The following is a 26,315-nucleotide window of genomic DNA, read 5'->3' on the forward strand; positions in this document are numbered from 1 at the left end:
CCCTAGTTTCATCGTTGTATAAATTGTATTTAAACAAAGTTTTACATAAGTAATGTAATATCAAGTACAAACAAATGGATCTATAATTGTGATATTTTAAAAAATGATGCAAAACGTGCAAATTCAAAAGTATGTCAACATGTTTTTTAAAGTTCATCGAAAGTTAATTTAAAAAATTTTTAATGTTCGATGGTGTGATTTGTAACATAAACGTTATCAGCATTAGCATAAAATTAGAATTATCTCTTTTATAAGGCTTAAACTCAGTACTCTATTTTCTAAGGTTATATTTCAACAGAATAGTTTTAGAATAGTTTTAAAACTATGTAGAACTTAATTATAATAGTTTTAAAATTAAGTAATAGCAGTACAAATAGAACTATTGATTAATAAAATAATGAAACTTGTTATTCTTATTTTTTGAATCTTTTCATAATTTATGACTTAGTAAAATGTGATTAATAAAGAATGGAATATTTTATCAAAAAATTAAAAAATACTACACTTTTTACGTACTAAAAATAAATTGGAATGATAAAAAATCATTCATTCAGTTAAATATCATATTAAGAAATGTGAATTTTAATTATAAAAATTTCAAGTTTCTTTGCATTTGATTAATAGGCATTTTTTAAGAATTTGTAAAATATATATGTACTTAATAAAAAGCAATAGTAACTAAATTCAACCATAACATATTCGTGATTCTATTATGCAAACGCTATTACTGTTCAAATATTAAAGATTTTAATACGCGAAAAGGGATAAAGAATTCTCTCAAAACCTACACAATATACTCTTTATTGTACATAATTTCAATATCTCATTCTCCGTCGTACGCTTGACATTATTACAATAATTACTATAGAATATATTTATAATAATATACATGTACATATTTACTTTTTTTTTTGCTATTGATTCTCGATTTATATGTATAATTCTATATGTATATTGGCCTACGATTCATTCCATACTGCACTTTCTTGCGTCTTCTGCTTCCTTTTTAAAATCTAAAAGTGTATCACAGTTGTGTTGAGGGATAGATAAGGATCTTTTTTACTTTTTTTTCTTGTTTTGAAGAAAAGGAGACCGTCCGGACGACCGAAATCGATACATAGTCCATTCAGTCAGATCTCTTCAGATCTGATGGACACATCAGCTCAAAATTCTTTAGGAATAGTTCAAGTAAACGGCTGCGATGAAATGTATCCTACATTCCCAAGATTACATTATCTTGAAAATTATACCGTGCGTCGTAGGCGTTTAAATGGCAAATCATAGAAAAGTAATTCACCATATCTTGTGCAATTTTTAAAAAAGAGGAAGAATCTTCGTATGTTTCTGTAGTTGTTTTTTCCTAAAAAATGTCTACCAGTAAGACCATCTGTGGTGATTCGTTCTACAGTAAGATATATTCTTGTAATATTATTGCTTTTGTGCTAAAGTTACGTTGATAATTTTTTTTAAAGAATCTCGTATCAAAATTCTTTTAAATACAAAGAATATTCGCGTATATACGTGCATACGTATGATTTAAAAAGCTAATCGTTAAATAACAGGTTTCTCTTTTTTTTAAATAAACTTTTTGTTGTTACATTAATGCAGAAACAATTTTATTTTCTTTATCTCTTTTGGTGCGATGGTTTATTAAAGCTAATATATATTACGCCGCGATACGAGACTCAGATATGCAAAATTATCAAAGAAACTCTGTTCCGTTAATTTATAAAAATATTCTAGTTAGGCAAGCTGTACAAATTTCATTTGTTTGAATGTTTTTCAAGGATAAATAGCTTTAACTGAGTTCATTCAATCAAACAGGATATAAAGCCTTATATTTACTGATTATATATTCGATTGGTAAAAAAACCTCTAAAAATATACTATATGCGATAAAACATTCTATATCCTCTTGAAAAATAAACTTCCAATAAAAATAGTGTCACGCGTGTTAAAAAAGACAAATCGTAAAAAGGAATGTAACAGCATCTCATCACGTATGGGCCGCGTTGTGAGAAAATTTTCGTCGAATTATTCTTATATTAATGCATTTACCAATTATATTTCGAGTGCCCGGTTAAGAAATGGAGGTAAATGCATTAATACAGACCTCTGAATAACTCTTGTACCCCTATGAAGTTTCCTGTGAAAAAGTTATGTAAACAGTATGAAATTTACATTGTCAATTTCACATTGTTAAACATATCGGACAAACAAAACATCCGACTCGACTAATCCTTCTGAGTGGACTAAATCTCGATTTCCAAAAGATGCGTTAATTTAGGTAAGAGGTAGGAATATGTAACACTTAACTAGATCCAGGAGGAGCATTGAAATTGAACATGGTGGTTGGTGGACGTCCCGGCAACGGTTTTGGTGGTAATCTGGGTGTCACCGATCCTAAAATTGATTAAATAACGTAAATCGCAAGCTAAAAGGGTGTCTACTAAAGGAAACGTAATTATAAAATTCAAGGTTAAAAAACAGAAAAAAAAAGAATTATTAATACTGATGTCCGCACCATTAGGTTGCGTAGGTGGAAGTTTTGTAGGACTGGGCCCATTAAAAGACATATGTCTTCGTGAATGAACAACACTTGAACATGTGCTTTCCAACGTGGAATTCCGCCTGGCGAGTAACGCCGAACAATTTGGATTCAACGTTGTAGGAAGGCGAGGCGGTAATGGTGGCGGAGACGTACCATCCCGTGGAGGAAGTATTGGTGCATTTGGAGCTTGTCTTGCCTGCGAGTTCAATAATAGATAATACAAATTACTCGGAACTACAGTAAAAAAATTAATCAATTCAATATGTTTGTGTACAGTTTACCTGTTGCGGTGATTCGCTTATGGAACTCTCTCGTTTCCTATTAGATCTTGGTGGTAAAGGAGGTGGAGGTTGATTGGGAGGTATGTGGCTAGGAGACGGAGGTGGTGGCATCGCAGCACCAGGACTTCCACCTGATGATGGCATACCAGTTAAAGCTCCCATTACACCAATTGTACCGGAATTAAAACCAAAATGACTATTCTGCGGTTGATGGTGCGGAATAGATAAATGTCCGGGCGATCCTAGTTGCGGGCTACTACCCGGTGAACTAATCGAGAGTCCTGACATGCTGAGAGGACCTGGTGAACCTGGAGGTTGAGCTGTTCCTATATTAACAATAAAGTACATCTACTACCTATCTAAGCATACTATGCAACAAAATAAAAACAGTTTTTGTTTCTATTATCTAGAAAAAATAAGAATGGTAAAAAAGCGACTGATAAGCAAATGCTAGAATTTAATATTATTGAATACGAACCTCCTAGTAGAACAGGTGCAAAGACACTGTGGTCCCCTACGTGAGAAACTGTAATGTGTGAAGTATGCGGAGGAGTTTCTGGTAATTCTGGTGGCGGAGCTTCCGGTGGAGGATCGTGTAATCTTACAGTGGATGCTACAGTTTGTAATGGAGCTGGTGACTTGCCACTTAAATTTCTAGCTTTAATGCCTGGTGACTTTAAGTTCAAGTCCGGCCATTTACGGGGCTACAAGACAATGATAACTAGTAAAAATAATGTTATTATATGCATATTGTATAATAATTTTAATAGAACTTACAACTCTAGGTGGTTGCCTACAACCTCTGGGTTCTACTTCTAAGCTTTTATTGTACAAATAATTGCTTATATCGGCCTCTTTCATATTAGGATCGAAAGGTGACAAATTCTCAATGAAATGTCTTATTCTAGACTCCACTGAAAGACAATAAGGCTGATTTTGATACTGTTGAATTTCTCCTGTTATTTCCGCCACTTTTCGTCGCTTGCTAAAATTTATAAGCTCCGGACTTCTTCGTAAATAATCCGGATTTCCTTCTTCAATGTGTAGGATGTTGGTCAGGTACATGCCTATAAAGTAATTATTAATGAAAATTTATTTAACTTTCTGAGTAATGCTTTATCCTTTAATATTTACCAAAAAATGGTACACAAGGTGGATTAATGGATCGCAATTTTTCTTGATATTTTCGGAAATGACCGTTATTTAGTTCACGTGCTTCTTCGAGAGCTTTTTCCAATCGAGCTGGTATTTGCTACAAATATTATATAATCTGTATTACACCATCCAAATTATCGAAAACATTAAAGAAGAAAAAAACATACCTGAAAAGTGAATTTTAACCTAAAAACGGATGCAGATCCCATTGCGCTAACTATTGCTAATACACCATTAAAGTTATTAAGATCTTGAAGCACCATCATAATTTCAATTGCTCGCGATACAATTGCAACTCTTTCCTCTAAATTTTCCGCTTCAACTATAGTTTTTTCAAGCCACCGTGTAAACTATAGAACAAAAAATAATATAATTTTTTTTATTCGCAACAAAAATGTAAATTAAGCGGGAATGTAAAATGTAACTTACATTTGTTGTGTGCTTTATCATTTTTAATAAATTTGGTGATGTCTTTTCTTTATCTTTTTTAGTCCATACTGACCCAACTAATTCTGAAGGCTTTACAGTTCTGTACAGTTCAAACTCTAATAGAGTTAATTGTCTTGCTAATTCAATTGGATGTAACTGTAATTATTGAAAAATGTGTTAATTATGTACAAGCTAGAATGACATTAATTACACTTATAATATATTACCGTTAATATTCCCCACTCTTCTTCAGGAACATTCAGGTGCCACTCAATAGGTGGTGGAGATCGTTCGAAACTAAATGTAATAGGTCGTTGTTCAGAGGGTTCGCATTTTCTTTGCACGATTTTTATTACTGAATCCACCCATTTTCTCATTGATTTTCCACTTACTGTGTCTAGAAATGATTGTAATCTTTCTAAAAGATTTCTATCGCGTTCGAAGTCGTAAAAATGATGATCAACCTGATATGGAAAATATTTAAATGAGTATTATAAAATTATGATATAATTTGTAATAGGTATATTAAACTATTACGAACCCAGTGTCTCAAAACATTTAAAACTCTGAATTGAACAGGTTGACAAAATTCTTTTCTATATCTCTTCCAATCTTCCCTAGCGGTTGTTTTACAACCAGAAGATTTTTCCTCCTCACCATAAACTAATGAAGGATCTGGTATGTCAAATCTTTCGATTAACAAAGATAACAGTTCCTGAGGTGAGCAAAAACTCCTGTAAAAAGTATAATAAAAATTTATTTGTTAAAATTCATGTTTAAATATGCCACAAATTTTTGAGAATATAAATTCACATACCTATAAGTAGTAAGGAATGTTCGTACAAAAGCTGGATCAGCATATATATGATAAGTTAATCTTTCTACCAATTTAACCAAAGTTGCGCCCTTAATTAATGGAACACCTCCATTTTCTCTCGCTTCCAAAACGATATTTTCTGGGCTATCCTGTTCGGCAAATTTATATAAATGTGGTGGAGGTAACCTTAATGGATGCTTCCTTTCCTCGTCCAGAAGGATACTGTCCAATGTTCTCTCTAACATACTCTTTGTATTCAACATTACAAGATCCGCCATCCAACTATTTTTATCTTCGACGGATTTGGCAACAAGAATAACGTTAGGATGGTCCCTTGGTGCAATTTCAAAGGCATTTTTTAATTCTGAAAAATAAAATGATATGAATTTAATTAAATAATGTAAATATTTGATATTAAGATTACTACTTTTTAAACTTACCTTCAGTATCCTCTTTATCAATAATATCAACTTTTCTGATAAAAAATCTTTCTTTTAAACGCAGCTCGCCTTGGTGAGGCGGATGTCCCACTACACCAACCGCTGCAACAGTAACACTGACTCTTTTGCCACCACTTGGTTTACAAAGGACTAATAAACCATCAAAAAGAAGAGCCCTTCGTTCCGTTAGCCTCCTTCCATTACTTACTTTCCCCAGCATGTCCTCTAAACATAAAAAGCAATGAGAACACACTTCTGTATAAATTATATATATAAAAGAGACATCTATTTCTTTCATACCACGTATAAATTCATTACAACACTGCCCAACATCCCTTTGATCCCAACCATCAACAGTTTTTTGTAATTCATTAGTTTTTTCTAATGCTGCTTGCCTCCTAGCTCTACTTTGCATTCGTAGACCTGTATCCTTTTTTGGAAGACTCGCCATAGATTGTAATAATTCCATCTGCAATGGACTTAAAAGGCCTTGTACTTGTTCCAATGTTTCACCATCTTCAGTATTTGGTGTACGTTTCTGTAATACCTAAATAATATATTAAAATATTATTCAATTGCTAGAATATTGTGTAGAATGTTAGAATAATATCTAAATATAATATTTTCCAAACAGTACCTTGATGTAGTGAAAATACAAAAAACAATGCCATATTGGTTGTAGTAAAAGTTTTGGCAAATAATATTTGACAGCTTCTTTAAAACCATGCCCTGCTGCTCTTAATGCAGCATTAGCTTCAGGTCTTGATAATAAATTTGTTAAAACTTCTCGACTAGCTGGACTGTTAATATCTTTTGCATACCTAATATTAAGGTTTCCAATAATTTATAATTCAGAAGAAATTATACATAATTACTTAACAATTTTATAAATACTTTATATAAACATCAAATTCTGCTGCTTCTGCCAATTCTTCAAAACATGAACCAACTGTAGGTGTTTGTTTTTCTTCAGTAATTTCCATGATATCTTCTAAACTACCAAGTAGTGTTACAGTAACTTCATAAATGTCCATAATATTACTGAAAAGTGTTTCAATTTCAGTTCTATCTTGTGCTAACTTTGCAATTTCTTCCCGAAATACCTATTTAAAAAAATAAATTAACTTTATTTTTTATGAAATGATAGTAAACTACAAAAACTAATTAATTATTTTACCTTAATGATCATGTGGAGATCGCGTAAATAATGACGTTCGTCGTGTATGAGATCCCTGACAGATTCTTCGTAAGTTTGAGAAACCACTGCACCTAAGCCACTTTGTGGACCCTCTGCATAATCATCTTGGTAAAATAGGTCCATTAATACCTATTAATAAATTACTAATTAATTACTCATCACTCACTGTGTTGTTATTAATATACTTATTACAAAAATATGGCACAAATATTGCTATATGTTATTGTATTTTTCTAAAATATCGTTACCATATCTGCACACATTGCAACCCTTATATCTTCACAAGATATTTCCACATGACGTATATTCTTGACATAGTTTCCAGCTAGCTGAAAAGAAAATAGTCTTAAACATTTTCAAGAATTAGTGACAGTGAATAATCCAGGAAAAAAATTTACAAATGACAATATTGAAAAAACTAATTAATAATAGCTTTTACCAACCTTCAAAATATCTGCAGAAATATATTCCAAGACTCCAACCACAAAAAGACTAACTTGTAAATCAATTTTCTGTTGTAATACTTCCTATTAATATAATTATAATACTTATGAATAAATGTACAAAAATATGTATACAAGAAAAATTTTATTCCTTTTATTACTTTTTGTAATAGTTGATGAATTTTGTCAACTGGAAGAACTAGCGGTGATTTCTTTTTCCCTTTTTCCAAGGCATCTCTTGCATCTCTGAGTGCCCATCTGTCAATGGGAGTAGGAAATGTACGTCTTACTCTTTCTTCCACATCTTGAGGTGTATGTGGAGGAGGATGACCACAAAGCATTCCCAACAGCCTTAAGATTAAACTCTCAACGTAGTCTAAGGCATCTTGTCGTGCTTCAAGACTAGGATGTACTTGCTCCAAAACCTATTTCATATTAATTGTCTATGAAATTATAATAGCTATCATTTAGAACAGAATGTTAGAAAAAAAAAAAAAAAAAACAAAGAGAAAGAAGGAATATAGTAACTTTGTAATTTGCGATTTAAGATTGTTACCTTTATTTAGTTTTATTTAAAATTGAGTATCACGTAATGCCATACTATAATACATTCATATAAATAGCTACAAAATATTCATTTGGCAGATAATTAAAGAAAAATGTACAAAAAGAATAATCAGTTACGCATAAAATATTTAATTCATAACTAATGAGTCAGGAAAAAACCTTTTCTTTCAACTAAAAAATTAGATCTCTTATTTATTACTTATTCTCATAAAAATAAATAATGTTTTGTATTAAAAAGCAATATTTTCCTTTATTTAGATACAAACTGTTTTCAATAAATTAGGTATCATTACAAGAATAACATATACTATAATACATTCATATAAATAGCTACAAAATATTCATTTGGCAGATAATTAAAGAAAAATGTACAAAAAGAATAATCAGTTACGCATAAAATATTTAATTCATAACTAATGAGTCAGGAAAAAACCTTTTCTTTCAACTAAAAAATTAGATCTCTTATTTATTACTTATTCTCATAAAAATAAATAATGTTTTGTATTAAAAAGCAATATTTTCCTTTATTTAGATACAAACTGTTTTCAATAAATTAGGTATCATTACAAGAATAACATATAGTAGTTAATTTTCAAAATATTTATTCCCTGTTAATTATGACATATCACGAAACATAACATTTAGACGAATCTCGGGATCGAACATTGTTACGCACTTGAAACATAACAAACTTGGTAGAACCTAAAAAGGCATAAAATACTAACATGCATATCGCGTGACAATGACAATAGAACGAATCGACAAAAGTATAAGTATAATAATAAAATAAGATAAGAATTTTGTAAAGTCTGTAGTAAGAGATTCGAAGAGAATACCTTGCGTAGGGAGTTGACAAACACTCCCTTCCACTTGGCGGCGTTTTCTTCTTTCTGAAAGTCGTAGCCTGACGGCTCGCCCACCACTGACGCCGGCGACGAAAACATCTCCACGTACTGGTACAGGCTATCACGCACCCGACAGAATAACGCGCACTAGCTAGAGAATACGCTCCGGAGAGTTTCCGAATTTTACAAACAGCATTTCTTCGGGAATCACAAAAACTTGACAGAGACGTCTGTCTGTCCGTCAGTCCGTTTCTCAGGGCGCAGACATCTCTGTGGGTAATGCGACAGCTAAGCCACTTGGTGAAATTTTTCCTGGATTCGGACGCTTCTGCCACTTATTATTGGAAGCATTTCTGAGGCTAACCCGAGAGTTCTCGAGTTATGCCGTTTGTGCATTTTATACGCCCTTTTGCTCAAATTTTTGTCAGAACCTAGTGCGAGCACCACTACTATGAAAGGATATCATTGCGCGACTCGCATCGATCGATAACTGCGATAGTACTGTCTCCGACGCGATTTGCGAGTTCGAGATATCTCGCTGTACCAATATCGATCGTTGTTCGAGAGTTTTTAAAATTTGTTTGTTGATCAATTATAAAAAGCATTTGGTTCATACATTATATTGTCTAGTACATAATGCATTTTGTGTTTTTATAATTATTGTATGAATAAACTTATATAAGTTCCGAAAATTTCTATTGTTTCGAAAAATGGAACGCGAAAGTTACTAATATTGAAGTAGTGCAAATTTTAAATGAATATTAAAAATAGAATATATAATATGACCAAGACAAAGTAGTTTTGTAATTGTTCTTTATTATCCACATTGTAGCATGTTTAATTAAGAAAATCAATAATGTTAACAGCATGTTACACGAACTTCAGGCAATGGTCGTTAGATGGCAGCAGCAAATTCGGTACGGATACTTTACTCTAAAATTACGAAATCAAGATCGAAAGAGAATACATTAATTAAAAAATAATCATTTCTTTACATCTGTATATTTTTACAACTTAAATATTTAAATCCTTACAATTTATCATATTTATGAAATTAATTTTTCTGCATTTTAAATAAATCAATAAATGATATTGTCAATAAATCATTCTGTATTGAAAATTATTATCAATAGAGTTAATTTCATATCTTACCAACTTAAGATACTGTATAAAGCTATAATAAATAAATAAATAAATTATACTAGATTGTATAAATTTATTATTAGAGTATAAAAAAAGAATACTAAAACATATCTTACAAAACAATTCGTATCAGTTTTTCATTACATTAAATAAATAACTTTAGTAACAATGCTTTGTATTATTCCCTTGAACTATACTGCAGATGTCAATTTTTAACAAAACGCCTAATTCGGGATTCGTTGATAATTTCGCAATGTAACGAATCGATACATCAAATTTCTCTATTTTCATGCCAGGGTCATCCTTTTCTGATTCGATGTATCTTCTTGGAAAATTAGATTCACGCGAATCTTTTCTGCATTTTCACGAAACCTCAACTGCAAAGAACAAACAAAAAAGCGATATATTAAAAAAAGTTATTCATAACAGTTAACCACATAAAATAAATAAATAATTTTTCAGAACAATAAAGCTGCCGGAATATGAACAATAAATCGTAGATAATTTTAAGAACATACTTTATATAATATTTTGTATGTATATATTTAAAAAATATACGTAATAAAGAACGAAGAGTACAAAGATATACAATTTGCATTGTATCCTTACTGAAAGAGTATTGTCAGTAAAAAGAGAGAAAACATTTCTCGCTTATTTTACGCCATTTTGAATCAGTTGGAAAATCAATATTCCGTTGATTATTATAGCCTCTTCGGCTGAGCTCCGGTCCAGACGCCCCAGCTCAGGGTCTAAACATCCCCATCTGTGGCTGTTGTCATGGACCTGAGCGATGTCTTCCTAGAACTCCAACGAAGGGCTTCCTTCCGCCGGAAGACAATGTGCAGCGTTGAAAATTGCCCACATTTATTACTTTGCATTCTGCGTTACTTAAAATTTAACAGTAAAAGAAACTTTTTAGCGCCTTTGGCAAGATTTCTGAGCGCCTTTAGGCTCAGGGAGGTCAATAGATAGGTCAGGGATAGTCAAAGGGTTAAAAGTACTTCCAAGGGAGGAGAAGAATTTGTCAACGCTCATTTTCAGCACCCAGCGCTCAGCACCCAAGGCTCGCGATCAGTATCCACGCTTGGAGCAGCTCGGGACGATCGCACAGAGGCGGGAAGAGCGAATGCTGATCTATCCCATTGCTGCATGTTCCGTCTGTTGAAAAATAGAAGAGAACGAGCAGAGAAAACAAAGTTTCTTGCCAAACACGGAGGGCATATAAACGGAGGGATTATCAACGTGGACGCTTTTCGCAATCCTCGTTCAACGATAGGGCGGAGGAGCGTATGTCGAGATCGGTTTAACCGGTTTTACGTAGAACGCGATAACCGGAGAGGCAACACGACCAGGCTAATCGGAAATGGAGGATTGTGCAACTTTGGAGGCCCGTTCCTAACGTATCGCCGATATAAATGCCCGTGCTCGCTGTACTGCGCAGTAGAGAGTTGCGAAATCACCACCCACGCGGCCCGTGTGTGCGTATTTATGAAACAATTTCGTATCAGTCGAGCCACATTCGCCAATCATGCTAGTTATGGATGAACGAGAACAGCGGACATACGAGGCCAATGAGAGCGCGCCCGTTTCGCTTTCCTTCCAGGCACTTCCGGTTTAGCGAAGCTTCCACATGAGTCTTCCAGGTCGACTCTCGGTTTCCGACAACATGGCGGAACCATCGCGCGTTCACCCGAGACGCGAGAGCTTTCCATTTTATTCATAACTGGCCGAGATTCGTATTTGCAGACTGGCTTCCTTATTACAGAATTTCTCCACGATTTCTTCACTCGATTCGCTTCTTTAACCCTTTGACTATGGCAGACATTGAAACGCACCGGTCGTACCACACAGGTAGAAATTCCTTTACAATGTCCGCCGAGAACGGCAAAATTTTGGGTAGAGATGCGCCCTCCGTGTCACAAAAGCAAACTGTGTTGAGCGCTTATATACCTCTTCCGTGTCACAAAAGCAAAATTTCTGAGCGCGTATATGCGAATACGTAATAAAGAACGAAGAGTACAAAGATATACAATTTGCATTGTATCCTTACTGAAAGAGTATTGTCAGTAAAAAGAGAGAAAACATTTCTCGCTTATTTTACGCCATTTTGAATCAGTTGGAAAATCAATATTCCGTTGATTATTTTAATTCTGCCATGTTATCGACAATGAAATATCAATGAAAAAGCAAGTCAATTACTGCAAGTAGGTCTATACTATTTGACCGTATCTAAATACTACAGACATGTCGGGTTATCAGGTTCATCCGACGGAGTTAGCTACAAATTGAACTCTTGCTGACACGAAACCTCTACACGCAATTTTCTGAATGAAGTCCAGCAATAGTACTCGAGAATACAAATATTTTCGCGCTATTTCACTGTTTGGAAAAAGCTCAGAGTCATTAATCCACGGCGAAAACAAAGTCGACTCTTAATCGGTAAATTCAAAAATACCATCCTTATCCCTAACTACTAAATTTAAAATACTAAACCAAATTTAACATTGAACAAAAATATCAGCAGTATCAGCAATTCAAATTTTAAATATCATCCACGACAGATATTATGTTAGCACATATCCACATTTAGCTCTAATTACTATTGGTAATTACTATCAACATTTACTATTAACAATTACTATAGTGTCAGCAACGTTGTATTAAATTCAACATAAGTTCAACAAGAGACGCCATAAGAGATTTGAACCTAACTTAAACCTGACTCGAACCTATTGTTATTTACAGGTGAGCAATTTATCTTTTCACCTGAAGTTTCATCGAAACAGACGTAAGCTTACAGAATTTCCAGGTAAAAACACGACGATCCAATTATCATAGCAGTACAAGTGCCATGAGAAAGTAGTATATACACTATCTTAAGGACTTTGCAATCTCGCAACATCAGAGCTATCAGAAGACACAGAGCATATCAGAGGACACAGAGCACATCAGAGGACACAGAGCACATCAGAGGACACAGAGCACATCAGAGCTATGATCTTCGCGTAATCAAGATGGCCGAGCACCGCGGGGAATAACGAAGGATGAAGGATCGAATCGCTGCGCGTGCCAGCAAGAGTATCTTCTATCATTAGACGCGCTATCATCGAATTATTTCTGATGCGAATCGGCACGATTGCGACACATCCACGTCAGATAAGATGGCGCGAGTTCGTTTCGGTTCGACAATGACTTATCTGTACCAACATTACGCTCATCTTACATCACGTTTACGAGTCTCGTTACACATGCACGCGTTCGCATCGCGAATTTCGTATACGTGAATGTGATCTTATCGATAGAACGACAAGAAAAAGAAAGAAGAAACAAAATCGGTCTCGTGGCGCAGTACATCTCGCGCAGATTTCTTTTCAAGATCGAGCATTCGGCACTTTCTATTCAACAGCGTCATAGCGATCGTAACCACGACAAACGGACATCGAATGCGCCACGGAGAATCAGGCACGTGATCACTATGACGAAGCTTGCTATTAATTTCCCTCTGTCCCACTGTTGCAAGTTCAGAATGATCCGGGAAGACCGATACGCGTAGATGCAACTCTTTTCTAGGAAGATCGAGCTTTCTCAGAAATGTACGTATGCAAATGGTATTTAAATCTCGATGCTCGTATTTCGATTCTTTAATAACCATCAATTTTCCAATTTACATACTCGTTGACTAAATGGAAAATTCAAGTCGCTTACCTAATAACAGGGTATGCCCCGTTTCCTTTGTATCCTAGTTTTTCGGACATCCGGAAGAGTTTCTGCAGGTTCCTCACGTTTATGTCAAAGATCGACCTCTTCTTGCGACCACTGGCAAAGAGAATAAGAGAAAGATGAAGAAACGTAAGGAAAAGTAATCCAGAGGTGGTGTTTATTGAGAGACGCAATTTATACACACTTCTTATTCGCTTCCAGCTGACGACCTCCCCTAATCACGTTCACCAATTTCCCCGTCATTTTCGAAAGAGCCATCAGGGTCTCTAGCTCTGCTCGCCTCTGATCCGATAATCGTTTCTGTCGTCTGCGTATGCGATACAAAATTTGTTAAAGAAACAACTGTGGTTAGGGTCAATCTCTCTGCCAAGTCTGTTCATCGCTTAACTTGAGAATTTTATTTTCCAATCACAAGTGTGTCAGTTTATCACGATATTAGCAGTAATAGCTTCATCGAGAAAAATCTTTTTCGGTGATTCTCTCTCATCGGAACGATTCAAAGAATTTTAGGGATAAGGCTTTCAGTGATTCTTTCTGATCGGAATGATTCAAAGAATTCTAGGGAAAAGGCTATATTTCCGATCAATGAATATTACGATCTATCCTCGTTCGATCGACTCTTTTGCTCTCTTTATTACACACGTTTCTCGTCTAATCGCGCGAATTATGGCCACGAATATGCAAAATATGGCTACTCACTCTTTAACGCTGCCCGATATTTCTTCGTTCACTTGTCCCGCGATGTCTTCCTTCGCCAGGTTCGCGAAATTCAGCAGACTGTCGTAGATACCGACAGTGTTTCCACGTGCAACTCTATCACGAGACAATACCAACAAAATTATTCCTTGCTCGAAAACTTTTAACGATTAGTCTAATTTAAAAACAATTATATATGTAGGAAGGATTGTAGTAAAAAGCAAACATAGATCCCGATGAAGGGTGACACCATCCAAATAAAGACTCCTTTCACGATACTAGGTTTACGGACGCTATCTGTATACCTATTTCTAAGGACACCAGTCAAATTGACAGGTAAAGGAAACAACGTGTCTTTTCTTTTAACGATTAGTCTAATTTAAAAACAATTATATATGTAGGAAGGATTGTAGTAAAAAGCAAACATAGATCCCGATGAAGGGTGACACCATCCAAATAAAGACTCCTTTCACGATACTAGGTTTACGGACGCTATCTGTATACCTATTTCTAAGGACACCAGTCAAATTGACAGGTAAAGGAAACAACGTGTCTTTTCTTTTAACGATTAGTCTAATTTAAAAACAATTATATATGTAGGAAGGATTGTAGTAAAAAGCAAACATAGATCCCGATGAAGGGTGACACCATCCAAATAAAGACTCCTTTCACGATACTAGGTTTACGGACGCTATCTGTATACCTATTTCTAAGGACACCAGTCAAATTGACAGGTAAAGGAAACAACGTGTCTTTTCTTTTAACGATTAGTCTAATTTAAAAACAATTATATATGTAGGAAGGATTGTAGTAAAAAGCAAACATAGATCCCGATGAAGGGTGACACCATCCAAATAAAGACTCCTTTCACGATACTAGGTTTACGGACGCTATCTGTATACCTATTTCTAAGGACACCAGTCAAATTGACAGGTAAAGGAAACAACGTGTCTTTTCTTTTAACGATTAGTCTAATTTAAAAACAATTATATATGTAGGAAGGATTGTAGTAAAAAGCAAACATAGATCCCGATGAAGGGTGACACCATCCAAATAAAGACTCCTTTCACGATACTAGGTTTACGGACGCTATCTGTATACCTATTTCTAAGGACACCAGTCAAATTGACAGGTAAAGGAAACAACGTGTCTTTTCTTTTAACGATTAGTCTAATTTAAAAACAATTATATATGTAGGAAGGATTGTAGTAAAAAGCAAACATAGATCCCGATGAAGGGTGACACCATCCAAATAAAGACTCCTTTCACGATACTAGGTTTACGGACGCTATCTGTATACCTATTTCTAAGGACACCAGTCAAATTGACAGGTAAAGGAAACAACGTGTCTTTTCTTTTAACGATTAGTCTAATTTAAAAACAATTATATATGTAGGAAGGATTGTAGTAAAAAGCAAACATAGATCCCGATGAAGGGTGACACCATCCAAATAAAGACTCCTTTCACGATACTAGGTTTACGGACGCTATCTGTATACCTATTTCTAAGGACACCAGTCAAATTGACAGGTAAAGGAAACAACGTGTCTTTTCTTTTAACGATTAGTCTAATTTAAAAACAATTATATATGTAGGAAGGATTGTAGTAAAAAGCAAACATAGATCCCGATGAAGGGTGACACCATCCAAATAAAGACTCCTTTCACGATACTAGGTTTACGGACGCTATCTGTATACCTATTTCTAAGGACACCAGTCAAATTGACAGGTAAAGGAAACAACGTGTCTTTTCTTTTAACGATTAGTCTAATTTAAAAACAATTATATATGTAGGAAGGATTGTAGTAAAAAGCAAACATAGATCCCGATGAAGGGTGACACCATCCAAATAAAGACTCCTTTCACGATACTAGGTTTACGGACGCTATCTGTATACCTATTTCTAAGGACACCAGTCAAATTGACAGGTAAAGGAAACAACGTGTCTTTTCTTTTAACGATTAGTCTAATTTAAAAACAATTATATATGTAGGAAGGATTGTAGTAAAAAGCAAACATAGATCCCGATGAAGGGTGACACCATCCAAATAAAGACTCCTTTCACGATACTAGGTTTACGGACGCTATCTGTATACCTATTTCTAAGGACACCAGTCAAATTGACAGGTAAAGGAAACAACGTGTCTTTTCTTTTAACGATTAGTCTAATTTAAAAACAATTATATATGTAGGAAGGATTGTAGTAAAAAGCAAACATAGATCCCGATGAAGGGTGACACCATCCAAATAAAGACTCCTTTCACGATACTAGGTTTACGGACGCTATCTGTATACCTATTTCTAAGGACACCAGTCAAATTGACAGGTAAAGGAAACAACGTGTCTTTTCTTTTAACGATTAGTCTAATTTAAAAACAATTATATATGTAGGAAGGATTGTAGTAAAAAGCAAACATAGATCCCGATGAAGGGTGACACCATCCAAATAAAGACTCCTTTCACGATACTAGGTTTACGGACGCTATCTGTATACCTATTTCTAAGGACACCAGTCAAATTGACAGGTAAAGGAAACAACGTGTCTTTTCTTTTAACGATTAGTCTAATTTAAAAACAATTATATATGTAGGAAGGATTGTAGTAAAAAGCAAACATAGATCCCGATGAAGGGTGACACCATCCAAATAAAGACTCCTTTCACGATACTAGGTTTACGGACGCTATCTGTATACCTATTTCTAAGGACACCAGTCAAATTGACAGGTAAAGGAAACAACGTGTCTTTTCTTTTAACGATTAGTCTAATTTAAAAACAATTATATATGTAGGAAGGATTGTAGTAAAAAGCAAACATAGATCCCGATGAAGGGTGACACCATCCAAATAAAGACTCCTTTCACGATACTAGGTTTACGGACGCTATCTGTATACCTATTTCTAAGGACACCAGTCAAATTGACAGGTAAAGGAAACAACGTGTCTTTTCTTTTAACGATTAGTCTAATTTAAAAACAATTATATATGTAGGAAGGATTGTAGTAAAAAGCAAACATAGATCCCGATGAAGGGTGACACCATCCAAATAAAGACTCCTTTCACGATACTAGGTTTACGGACGCTATCTGTATACCTATTTCTAAGGACACCAGTCAAATTGACAGGTAAAGGAAACAACGTGTCTTTTCTTTTAACGATTAGTCTAATTTAAAAACAATTATATATGTAGGAAGGATTGTAGTAAAAAGCAAACATAGATCCCGATGAAGGGTGACACCATCCAAATAAAGACTCCTTTCACGATACTAGGTTTACGGACGCTATCTGTATACCTATTTCTAAGGACACCAGTCAAATTGACAGGTAAAGGAAACAACGTGTCTTTTCTTTTAACGATTAGTCTAATTTAAAAACAATTATATATGTAGGAAGGATTGTAGTAAAAAGCAAACATAGATCCCGATGAAGGGTGACACCATCCAAATAAAGACTCCTTTCACGATACTAGGTTTACGGACGCTATCTGTATACCTATTTCTAAGGACACCAGTCAAATTGACAGGTAAAGGAAACAACGTGTCTTTTCTTTTAACGATTAGTCTAATTTAAAAACAATTATATATGTAGGAAGGATTGTAGTAAAAAGCAAACATAGATCCCGATGAAGGGTGACACCATCCAAATAAAGACTCCTTTCACGATACTAGGTTTACGGACGCTATCTGTATACCTATTTCTAAGGACACCAGTCAAATTGACAGGTAAAGGAAACAACGTGTCTTTTCTTTTAACGATTAGTCTAATTTAAAAACAATTATATATGTAGGAAGGATTGTAGTAAAAAGCAAACATAGATCCCGATGAAGGGTGACACCATCCAAATAAAGACTCCTTTCACGATACTAGGTTTACGGACGCTATCTGTATACCTATTTCTAAGGACACCAGTCAAATTGACAGGTAAAGGAAACAACGTGTCTTTTCTTTTAACGATTAGTCTAATTTAAAAACAATTATATATGTAGGAAGGATTGTAGTAAAAAGCAAACATAGATCCCGATGAAGGGTGACACCATCCAAATAAAGACTCCTTTCACGATACTAGGTTTACGGACGCTATCTGTATACCTATTTCTAAGGACACCAGTCAAATTGACAGGTAAAGGAAACAACGTGTCTTTTCTTTTAACGATTAGTCTAATTTAAAAACAATTATATATGTAGGAAGGATTGTAGTAAAAAGCAAACATAGATCCCGATGAAGGGTGACACCATCCAAATAAAGACTCCTTTCACGATACTAGGTTTACGGACGCTATCTGTATACCTATTTCTAAGGACACCAGTCAAATTGACAGGTAAAGGAAACAACGTGTCTTTTCTTTTAACGATTAGTCTAATTTAAAAACAATTATATATGTAGGAAGGATTGTAGTAAAAAGCAAACATAGATCCCGATGAAGGGTGACACCATCCAAATAAAGACTCCTTTCACGATACTAGGTTTACGGACGCTATCTGTATACCTATTTCTAAGGACACCAGTCAAATTGACAGGTAAAGGAAACAACGTGTCTTTTCTTTTAACGATTAGTCTAATTTAAAAACAATTATATATGTAGGAAGGATTGTAGTAAAAAGCAAACATAGATCCCGATGAAGGGTGACACCATCCAAATAAAGACTCCTTTCACGATACTAGGTTTACGGACGCTATCTGTATACCTATTTCTAAGGACACCAGTCAAATTGACAGGTAAAGGAAACAACGTGTCTTTTCTTTTAACGATTAGTCTAATTTAAAAACAATTATATATGTAGGAAGGATTGTAGTAAAAAGCAAACATAGATCCCGATGAAGGGTGACACCATCCAAATAAAGACTCCTTTCACGATACTAGGTTTACGGACGCTATCTGTATACCTATTTCTAAGGACACCAGTCAAATTGACAGGTAAAGGAAACAACGTGTCTTTTCTTTTAACGATTAGTCTAATTTAAAAACAATTATATATGTAGGAAGGATTGTAGTAAAAAGCAAACATAGATCCCGATGAAGGGTGACACCATCCAAATAAAGACTCCTTTCACGATACTAGGTTTACGGACGCTATCTGTATACCTATTTCTAAGGACACCAGTCAAATTGACAGGTAAAGGAAACAACGTGTCTTTTCTTTTAACGATTAGTCTAATTTAAAAACAATTATATATGTAGGAAGGATTGTAGTAAAAAGCAAACATAGATCCCGATGAAGGGTGACACCATCCAAATAAAGACTCCTTTCACGATACTAGGTTTACGGACGCTATCTGTATACCTATTTCTAAGGACACCAGTCAAATTGACAGGTAAAGGAAACAACGTGTCTTTTCTTTTAACGATTAGTCTAATTTAAAAACAATTATATATGTAGGAAGGATTGTAGTAAAAAGCAAACATAGATCCCGATGAAGGGTGACACCATCCAAATAAAGACTCCTTTCACGATACTAGGTTTACGGACGCTATCTGTATACCTATTTCTAAGGACACCAGTCAAATTGACAGGTAAAGGAAACAACGTGTCTTTTCTTTTAACGATTAGTCTAATTTAAAAACAATTATATATGTAGGAAGGATTGTAGTAAAAAGCAAACATAGATCCCGATGAAGGGTGACACCATCCAAATAAAGACTCCTTTCACGATACTAGGTTTACGGACGCTATCTGTATACCTATTTCTAAGGACACCAGTCAAATTGACAGGTAAAGGAAACAACGTGTCTTTTCTTTTAACGATTAGTCTAATTTAAAAACAATTATATATGTAGGAAGGATTGTAGTAAAAAGCAAACATAGATCCCGATGAAGGGTGACACCATCCAAATAAAGACTCCTTTCACGATACTAGGTTTACGGACGCTATCTGTATACCTATTTCTAAGGACACCAGTCAAATTGACAGGTAAAGGAAACAACGTGTCTTTTCTTTTAACGATTAGTCTAATTTAAAAACAATTATATATGTAGGAAGGATTGTAGTAAAAAGCAAACATAGATCCCGATGAAGGGTGACACCATCCAAATAAAGACTCCTTTCACGATACTAGGTTTACGGACGCTATCTGTATACCTATTTCTAAGGACACCAGTCAAATTGACAGGTAAAGGAAACAACGTGTCTTTTCTTTTAACGATTAGTCTAATTTAAAAACAATTATATATGTAGGAAGGATTGTAGTAAAAAGCAAACATAGATCCCGATGAAGGGTGACACCATCCAAATAAAGACTCCTTTCACGATACTAGGTTTACGGACGCTATCTGTATACCTATTTCTAAGGACACCAGTCAAATTGACAGGTATAGGAAACAACGTGTCTTTTCTTTTAACGATTAGTCTAATTTAAAAACAATTATATATGTAGGAAGGATTGTAGTAAAAAGCAAACATAGATCCCGATGAAGGGTGACACCATCCAAATAAAGACTCCTTTCACGATACTAGGTTTACGGACGTTATCTGTATACCTATTTCTAAGGACACCAGTCAAATTGACAGGTAAAGGAAACAACGTGTCTTTTCTTTTAACGATTAGTTTAATTTAAAAACAATTATATATGTAGGAAGGATTATAGTAAAACTAGGCTCTTTGCTTCTGGGTAACTTCTTTATTCTCTTCGTACTCTGCTCGGATAGTGCCCCAAAAACGCATCCCTCGTTGTTTTATAGGGCGTGTTCCCACTCCGTGGTCTCGTCTTCGCGTGCCCATAGCCTCTTCGGCTGAGCTCCGGTCCAGACGCCCCAGCTCAGGGTCTAAACATCCCCATCTGTGGCTGTTGTCATGGACCTGAGCGATGTCTTCCTAGAACTCCAACGAAGGGCTTCCTTCCGCCGGAAGACAATGTGCAGCGTTGAAAATTGCCCACATTTATTACTTTGCATTCTGCGTTACTTAAAATTTAACAGTAAAAGAAACTTTTTAGCGCCTTTGGCAAGATTTCTGAGCGCCTTTAGGCTCAGGGAGGTCAATAGATAGGTCAGGGATAGTCAAAGGGTTAAAAGTACTTCCAAGGGAGGAGAAGAATTTGTGTCAACGCTCATTTTCAGCACCCAGCGCTCAGCACCCAAGGCTCGCGATCAGTATCCACGCTTGGAGCAGCTCGGGACGATCGCACAGAGGCGGGAAGAGCGAATGCTGATCTATCCCATTGCTGCATGTTCCGTCTGTTGAAAAATAGAAGAGAACGAGCAGAGAAAACAAAGTTTCTTGCCAAACACGGAGGGCATATAAACGGAGGGATTATCAACGTGGACGCTTTTCGCAATCCTCGTTCAACGATAGGGCGGAGGAGCGTATGTCGAGATCGGTTTAACCGGTTTTACGTAGAACGCGATAACCGGAGAGGCAACACGACCAGGCTAATCGGAAATGGAGGATTGTGCAACTTTGGAGGCCCGTTCCTAACGTATCGCCGATATAAATGCCCGTGCTCGCTGTACTGCGCAGTAGAGAGTTGCGAAATCACCACCCACGCGGCCCGTGTGTGCGTATTTATGAAACAATTTCGTATCAGTCGAGCCACATTCGCCAATCATGCTAGTTATGGATGAACGAGAACAGCGGACATACGAGGCCAATGAGAGCGCGCCCGTTTCGCTTTCCTTCCAGGCACTTCCGGTTTAGCGAAGCTTCCACATGAGTCTTCCAGGTCGACTCTCGGTTTCCGACAACATGGCGGAACCATCGCGCGTTCACCCGAGACGCGAGAGCTTTCCATTTTATTCATAACTGGCCGAGATTCGTATTTGCAGACTGGCTTCCTTATTACAGAATTTCTCCACGATTTCTTCACTCGATTCGCTTCTTTAACCCTTTGACTATGGCAGACATTGAAACGCACCGGTCGTACCACACAGGTAGAAATTCCTTTACAATGTCCGCCGAGAACGGCAAAATTTTGGGTAGAGATGCGCCCTCCGTGTCACAAAAGCAAACTGTGTTGAGCGCTTATATACCTCTTCCGTGTCACAAAAGCAAAATTTCTGAGCGCGTATATGCGCCCACAGTAGCCAAGGGGTTAATTTGCCAAATTTTTCTGCCTTTCCTTTCTGTTGGAAGGCAACGATACGTGTGTGCGTGTGTCGGCGAGTGATTGCTATGTGTGAAAGAGGCAATGCGTCTCTTCGTTTGTTTTCTCTTTCTCTTTTGCTCAGTCTTGTCCGAGTCGCAGAAGAGAACGCAATTCACTGTATACAGAAATATATTATACATGTGGGATTGGAATAAGTACGGCCCTGGAAGAATGTCAAGTGTGTTTGGACCCAGAACGAAAGAGACCGCGCGCAACAGGATCGATTTTAATGAATGCTTAGGTTAGAGTGAAAGATTAGAGATGCGTGCAGAGTGATTGAAGTACCGGGCCCACCGAGGTTGCGTGGGAAAACAGTATGATTGCACAGGAAAGCCTGGAAAGTATGGAAAAGTATATGAAAAGTATGGAAAAGGACAGAGTGAATGCTTAAATAAGGATGCAAGGGCGCGGGCAGCACCAGTCCTTCACGGTCCTAAAGATAGTGTCTAAGAAGTAAAAGTCGAGAGTACCCGTAGCAGGTCTCTAGTTTCGTAGCCGATGATATAAGCATAAGTTTATTGTATTTTAAGAAGCAGTAAAACAACATTACTTTAGTCCATCCACCCACCCAGATCCTACATACATTGTATAACGTTTATTAATTTTAATAAATATATTTTAATCAAGAAAACTGCAACAGTTTCATTCACGACTTATGCTTCGATAGCGGTTTAGCTCCTCTTCCGGTGTCGATGACCTCCGTTGCTCCATCGCTTTGAAATAATTGAGCCGTTTATTTGGAAAGTGGCCTAAGTCCATTTATACTTAAATCGAGATATTCAAGTTTGTGTTTCAATGCAATTAAAAATATACGTACAGGATACTAACGAGTCATTCTGCTTAAGTGTATCTAAAGGAGTTGAATTTATAGTTCCTACTAAAATAATGACAATTATTAAGCGAATAATATACGTTTTCTTACCAAGAATGGAGTTAGGCCACTTTCAAAATTAACAACCAGATTTCTTATAAAATTTCAAAGGCTTTCAGTGATTCTTTCTGATCGGAATGATTCAAAGAATTCTAGGGAAAAGGCTATATTTCCGATCAATGAATATTACGATCTATCCTCGTTCGATCGACTCTTTTGCTCTCTTTATTACACACGTTTCTCGTCTAATCGCGCGAATTATGGCCACGAATATGCAAAATATGGCTACTCACTCTTTAACGCTGCCCGATATTTCTTCGTTCACTTGTCCCGCGATGTCTTCCTTCGCCAGGTTCGCGAAATTCAGCAGACTGTCGTAGATACCGACAGTGTTTCCACGTGCAACTCTATCACGAGACAATACCAACAAAATTATTCCTTGCTCGAAACTAGTATAGACATTAGCCTCTCATCACCAATTTCCATTCACTGATACTCTCGATCGAACGATTAAGCCTCTAAACACTAATGTAAATCTTCGCAACTGCAAAACGCGTCTCAAACCTCGATGATTCTTAAAAACACCAAACCTAAAGATTCCCGTAATGACCATGGGAAAAAGGACCATTCTTCGATCGACCACTACTCGATCGACTTACTCTTCTCGAAAATCGAGTAAAAATGTCAATATCTACCTGTCGTATCCTGGCTGTGCAGACGCGATTTCGTTCAGGCAAAGCAGTCCAAATACGATCGCTACTGCCACCCAGGACTTCCCGGAAGCGATTCTGTCCGCAATGCAGTTCATGCTTGACGTTGAATAGTGGAGAACCGTAGGAGAACGATTGGTACGCGGGAACGAGCTCGATATTTTTACGAAAATGCGTTGATCGATGTTGGAAATCGTGTCGGAGACGAGTTGTCTGGTTCGTCTGGTTCTTGCTTGAAACTGTAACGTTACGAGGCTCTGGTGCGCGTATATACTCTTGATGAACACCTCCCCCCCCGCCATCCCACTTGAAAAGCCATTGACTACACCCCCTTTCGTGATAATCGTCTCGAAGCCTGTTCCTTTCGCCTGTCACGCGATAAATCGATATCGAATAAATCGAATTGATTTTCTGAAATTTCTCATTTCCCACCGTTTTTCGCTCTATCGTGACGCACTGTTCACGGAGGAAAGAAATACCTAATCTGGTTTGCGGTGCGCGACGTCCTTTTAATTGTTCACGTGATAGCGAGAGACACAGACAGAGATAGATAGAGAGAGAGAGGGAGAGAGAGAGAGAAGTCCTCGCGATTGGGGACCGCGGGGGTCTGGTAACAATAAGAGAAGAATTACATTGACAATGGGAAACTTCGATAACTACCATGTAGTGCAGTATTCTGCGTTGTTAGAAAGAGTTATCGTATCGTTATATGGTAGTTGACGAAAGTGTTAGAACGTTTATTGAAGCGAAATGTTTTGACGGTCTGCGAACCAGTTGAGGGTGCTTGGTATCTTCTGCGTTGTAGCCTCGAAGAATTATTTAACGAGTGTCGATTAAACAGTAGCATTTATCGGCTACGCCATTGTTACGTGGTAGAAGAGAAAATTTGCTGGAGAAACTTCGATCGAGCTGAAAGGATTAATGGTTCCTCGATAGCATCGACTCTTCTGACTGTTTAGCTAGTTAAAAGTCCTAATCCTCGATGAAGGAAGAACGAAGGAAGGATCTAGGAATTGGGAAATTTATTGCACACAGTGGTATTCGACGGTTCTCGGCAAAATAGGTTTAATCGCCATTACGAGGTTGCACACGACTTCTCTTCAGCACCTCAGAATGCTATTTTAACGGAACGAGGCTGTTTTTAGAGATTTTCGTACGAAAATAAGCGCATCGGTATTATTTCCATGCGATTACGATGTATTTCTGTCCTCTTTAACTTTCACGCATGTCGATGGATCGATAGTCGAGAGTGTCTGAGCTTTCGATGATAGAAAGCGCTTATTTTTTCACTTTATGTAAGGATAAGCTGATACAACTTGCATTGGCCGCAAGATCAGCCGTCGCTCGTGCAGAAGGTCACAATGATTTCTTCTTTTTCCTTATCTCTGCATACTCGAATCCCATAAACGTATCTACCCTAACGTGCTTACATTCCCACCATTTTCGTTGACGTCGTTCCATCGAGATAGGGAAGCATTTTCACCCAGAACAGAGGGGTGATTGCACGCAATGATAATTGAAACGAGGATTTAGACAATTTTACATTTCCACGAAGACATCGCGGACTTTGTCGTCTTTATCCAACGAGCAAGACGTTGGATGAAGAAAGTGGAAATGGAAGAAGTTAGCATCCAGGGTCAGTGCTTTCGTCACCGAAACGTAATACTCCTAATTTATTGGCTATCAGCGGACACGCGACTGAAAGAGAACGCTTACTCGCCCAGATAGCGCACATTTTTCTCGACTCTTTTTCGAGATTTTTACCACAGAAGGGTGAAGGCTTCGCGCGCCAAGATTCGATGATGCACTGATGATTTCTGATACAAGCGAACGCTCGAATAGAAAGTTTCAGCGTGATTAGCGTAGTTTCGTCATTCGCCGTTTAACTCGCTGTCTTGCTGCACATGCGTGTCGGAGAAATTTAACGTGCTTCACGCTCGAGGGAAGGTGTAAGCGGAAAAGTCGTCGTTCTTAGGAAACCGGGAAAGCGTTTTATTTCTTATCGATGCACCGATGCGACTAGCCACGTCTAATGATACGGATTTAAAGATACAGAGATAAATGACGTGATTTCCTAATAAAAATGGAAAATTAACTCCGTCTCGCCATTTTGAAAATCTGAATCTTGTAAATTAACTACGATCATGCAACGGTGGTACAGGCCTACTAAAGGTTGCAGGCCAATACCTTTAGACTTCGAGGACTTCGATACTATATAGGCATCTAGAGGTCGGTTTTTGGGTTTAACACTAGAACTACCAATCCAGTCAAAATGACTGGTCTCAGAATTTTCCTTTTGGCAATCACCGAACACATACACCTGCTTTAAGAATAAACTTGGCATCAACTCGTATTAAGAAAGAATTGTAA

General features: G+C 36.6%; 2 protein-coding genes across 4 annotated transcripts; both read right to left on the bottom strand.

Annotated features, from left to right (window-relative positions):
* Positions 1-1,643: 1,643 nt before the first annotated feature.
* On the bottom strand, positions 1,644-9,192 carry Sos (Son of sevenless). 3 transcript variants are annotated; one of them, XM_017902048.1, is made up of 20 exons: positions 8,718-9,192; positions 7,476-7,739; positions 7,315-7,398; positions 7,120-7,200; positions 6,851-7,000; positions 6,568-6,776; positions 6,311-6,494; positions 5,974-6,220; positions 5,674-5,898; positions 5,234-5,597; positions 4,958-5,150; positions 4,644-4,880; positions 4,417-4,572; positions 4,155-4,337; positions 3,967-4,084; positions 3,610-3,899; positions 3,311-3,536; positions 2,833-3,158; positions 2,525-2,747; positions 1,644-2,403 (listed from the first exon to the last, which is right to left on the bottom strand). In XM_017902048.1, exons 1-20 carry the CDS (start codon positions 8,823-8,825, stop codon positions 2,312-2,314), a joined length of 3,960 nt encoding a protein of 1,319 aa, XP_017757537.1. In that variant the 5' UTR covers positions 8,826-9,192; the 3' UTR covers positions 1,644-2,311. The 3 variants fall into 3 exon arrangements, with proteins under 3 accessions (XP_017757537.1, XP_017757385.1, XP_017757461.1); XM_017901896.1 differs by lacking the exons at positions 7,315-7,398; positions 7,476-7,739; positions 8,718-9,192 and having other exon boundaries at positions 2,833-3,140; positions 7,120-7,190; XM_017901972.1 differs by lacking the exons at positions 7,120-7,200; positions 7,315-7,398; positions 7,476-7,739; positions 8,718-9,192 and having other exon boundaries at positions 6,568-6,714; positions 6,851-6,901.
* A 974-nt stretch (positions 9,193-10,166) lies between these two features.
* LOC108547499 (uncharacterized) lies at positions 10,167-24,043 on the bottom strand. The gene is made up of 5 exons (XM_017900098.1): positions 23,931-24,043; positions 23,529-23,642; positions 13,774-13,896; positions 13,575-13,685; positions 10,167-10,246 (listed from the first exon to the last, which is right to left on the bottom strand). The coding sequence occupies exons 1-5, from the start codon at positions 24,041-24,043 to the stop codon at positions 10,243-10,245; spliced, it is 465 nt and encodes a 154-aa protein (XP_017755587.1). The 3' UTR covers positions 10,167-10,242.
* Positions 24,044-26,315: the final 2,272 nt, after the last annotated feature.

The sequence above is a fragment of the Eufriesea mexicana genome, unplaced genomic scaffold (genome assembly GCF_001483705.2).
Source record: "Eufriesea mexicana isolate 0111107269 unplaced genomic scaffold, ASM148370v2 scaffold4744748252, whole genome shotgun sequence".
In the NCBI taxonomy this organism is placed as follows: domain Eukaryota; kingdom Metazoa; phylum Arthropoda; class Insecta; order Hymenoptera; family Apidae; genus Eufriesea; species Eufriesea mexicana.

What these genes read in the sequence shown, in the direction of transcription:
- LOC108547499 (XM_017900098.1), bottom strand. Translation starts at nt 24,043, where the DNA reads ATGAACTGCATTGCGGACAGAATCGCTTCCGGGAAGTCCTGGGTGGCA. An exon ending in GCACAGCCAGGATACGACAG is followed by an intron (nt 23,643 to 23,930) that starts GTAGATATTGAC and finishes GTCTCGTGATAG; the next exon opens with AGTTGCACGTGGAAACACTG. An exon ending in ATATCGGGCAGCGTTAAAGA is followed by an intron (nt 13,897 to 23,528) that starts GTGAGTAGCCAT and finishes TCGCATACGCAG; the next exon opens with ACGACAGAAACGATTATCGG.
- Sos (XM_017902048.1), bottom strand. Translation starts at nt 8,825, where the DNA reads ATGTTTTCGTCGCCGGCGTCAGTGGTGGGCGAGCCGTCAGGCTACGAC. An exon ending in TAAATGTTTTGAGACACTGG is followed by an intron (nt 4,881 to 4,957) that starts GTTCGTAATAGT and finishes TTTCCATATCAG; the next exon opens with GTTGATCATCATTTTTACGA. An exon ending in ACCTTGTGTACCATTTTTTG is followed by an intron (nt 3,900 to 3,966) that starts GTAAATATTAAA and finishes ATTACTTTATAG; the next exon opens with GCATGTACCTGACCAACATC.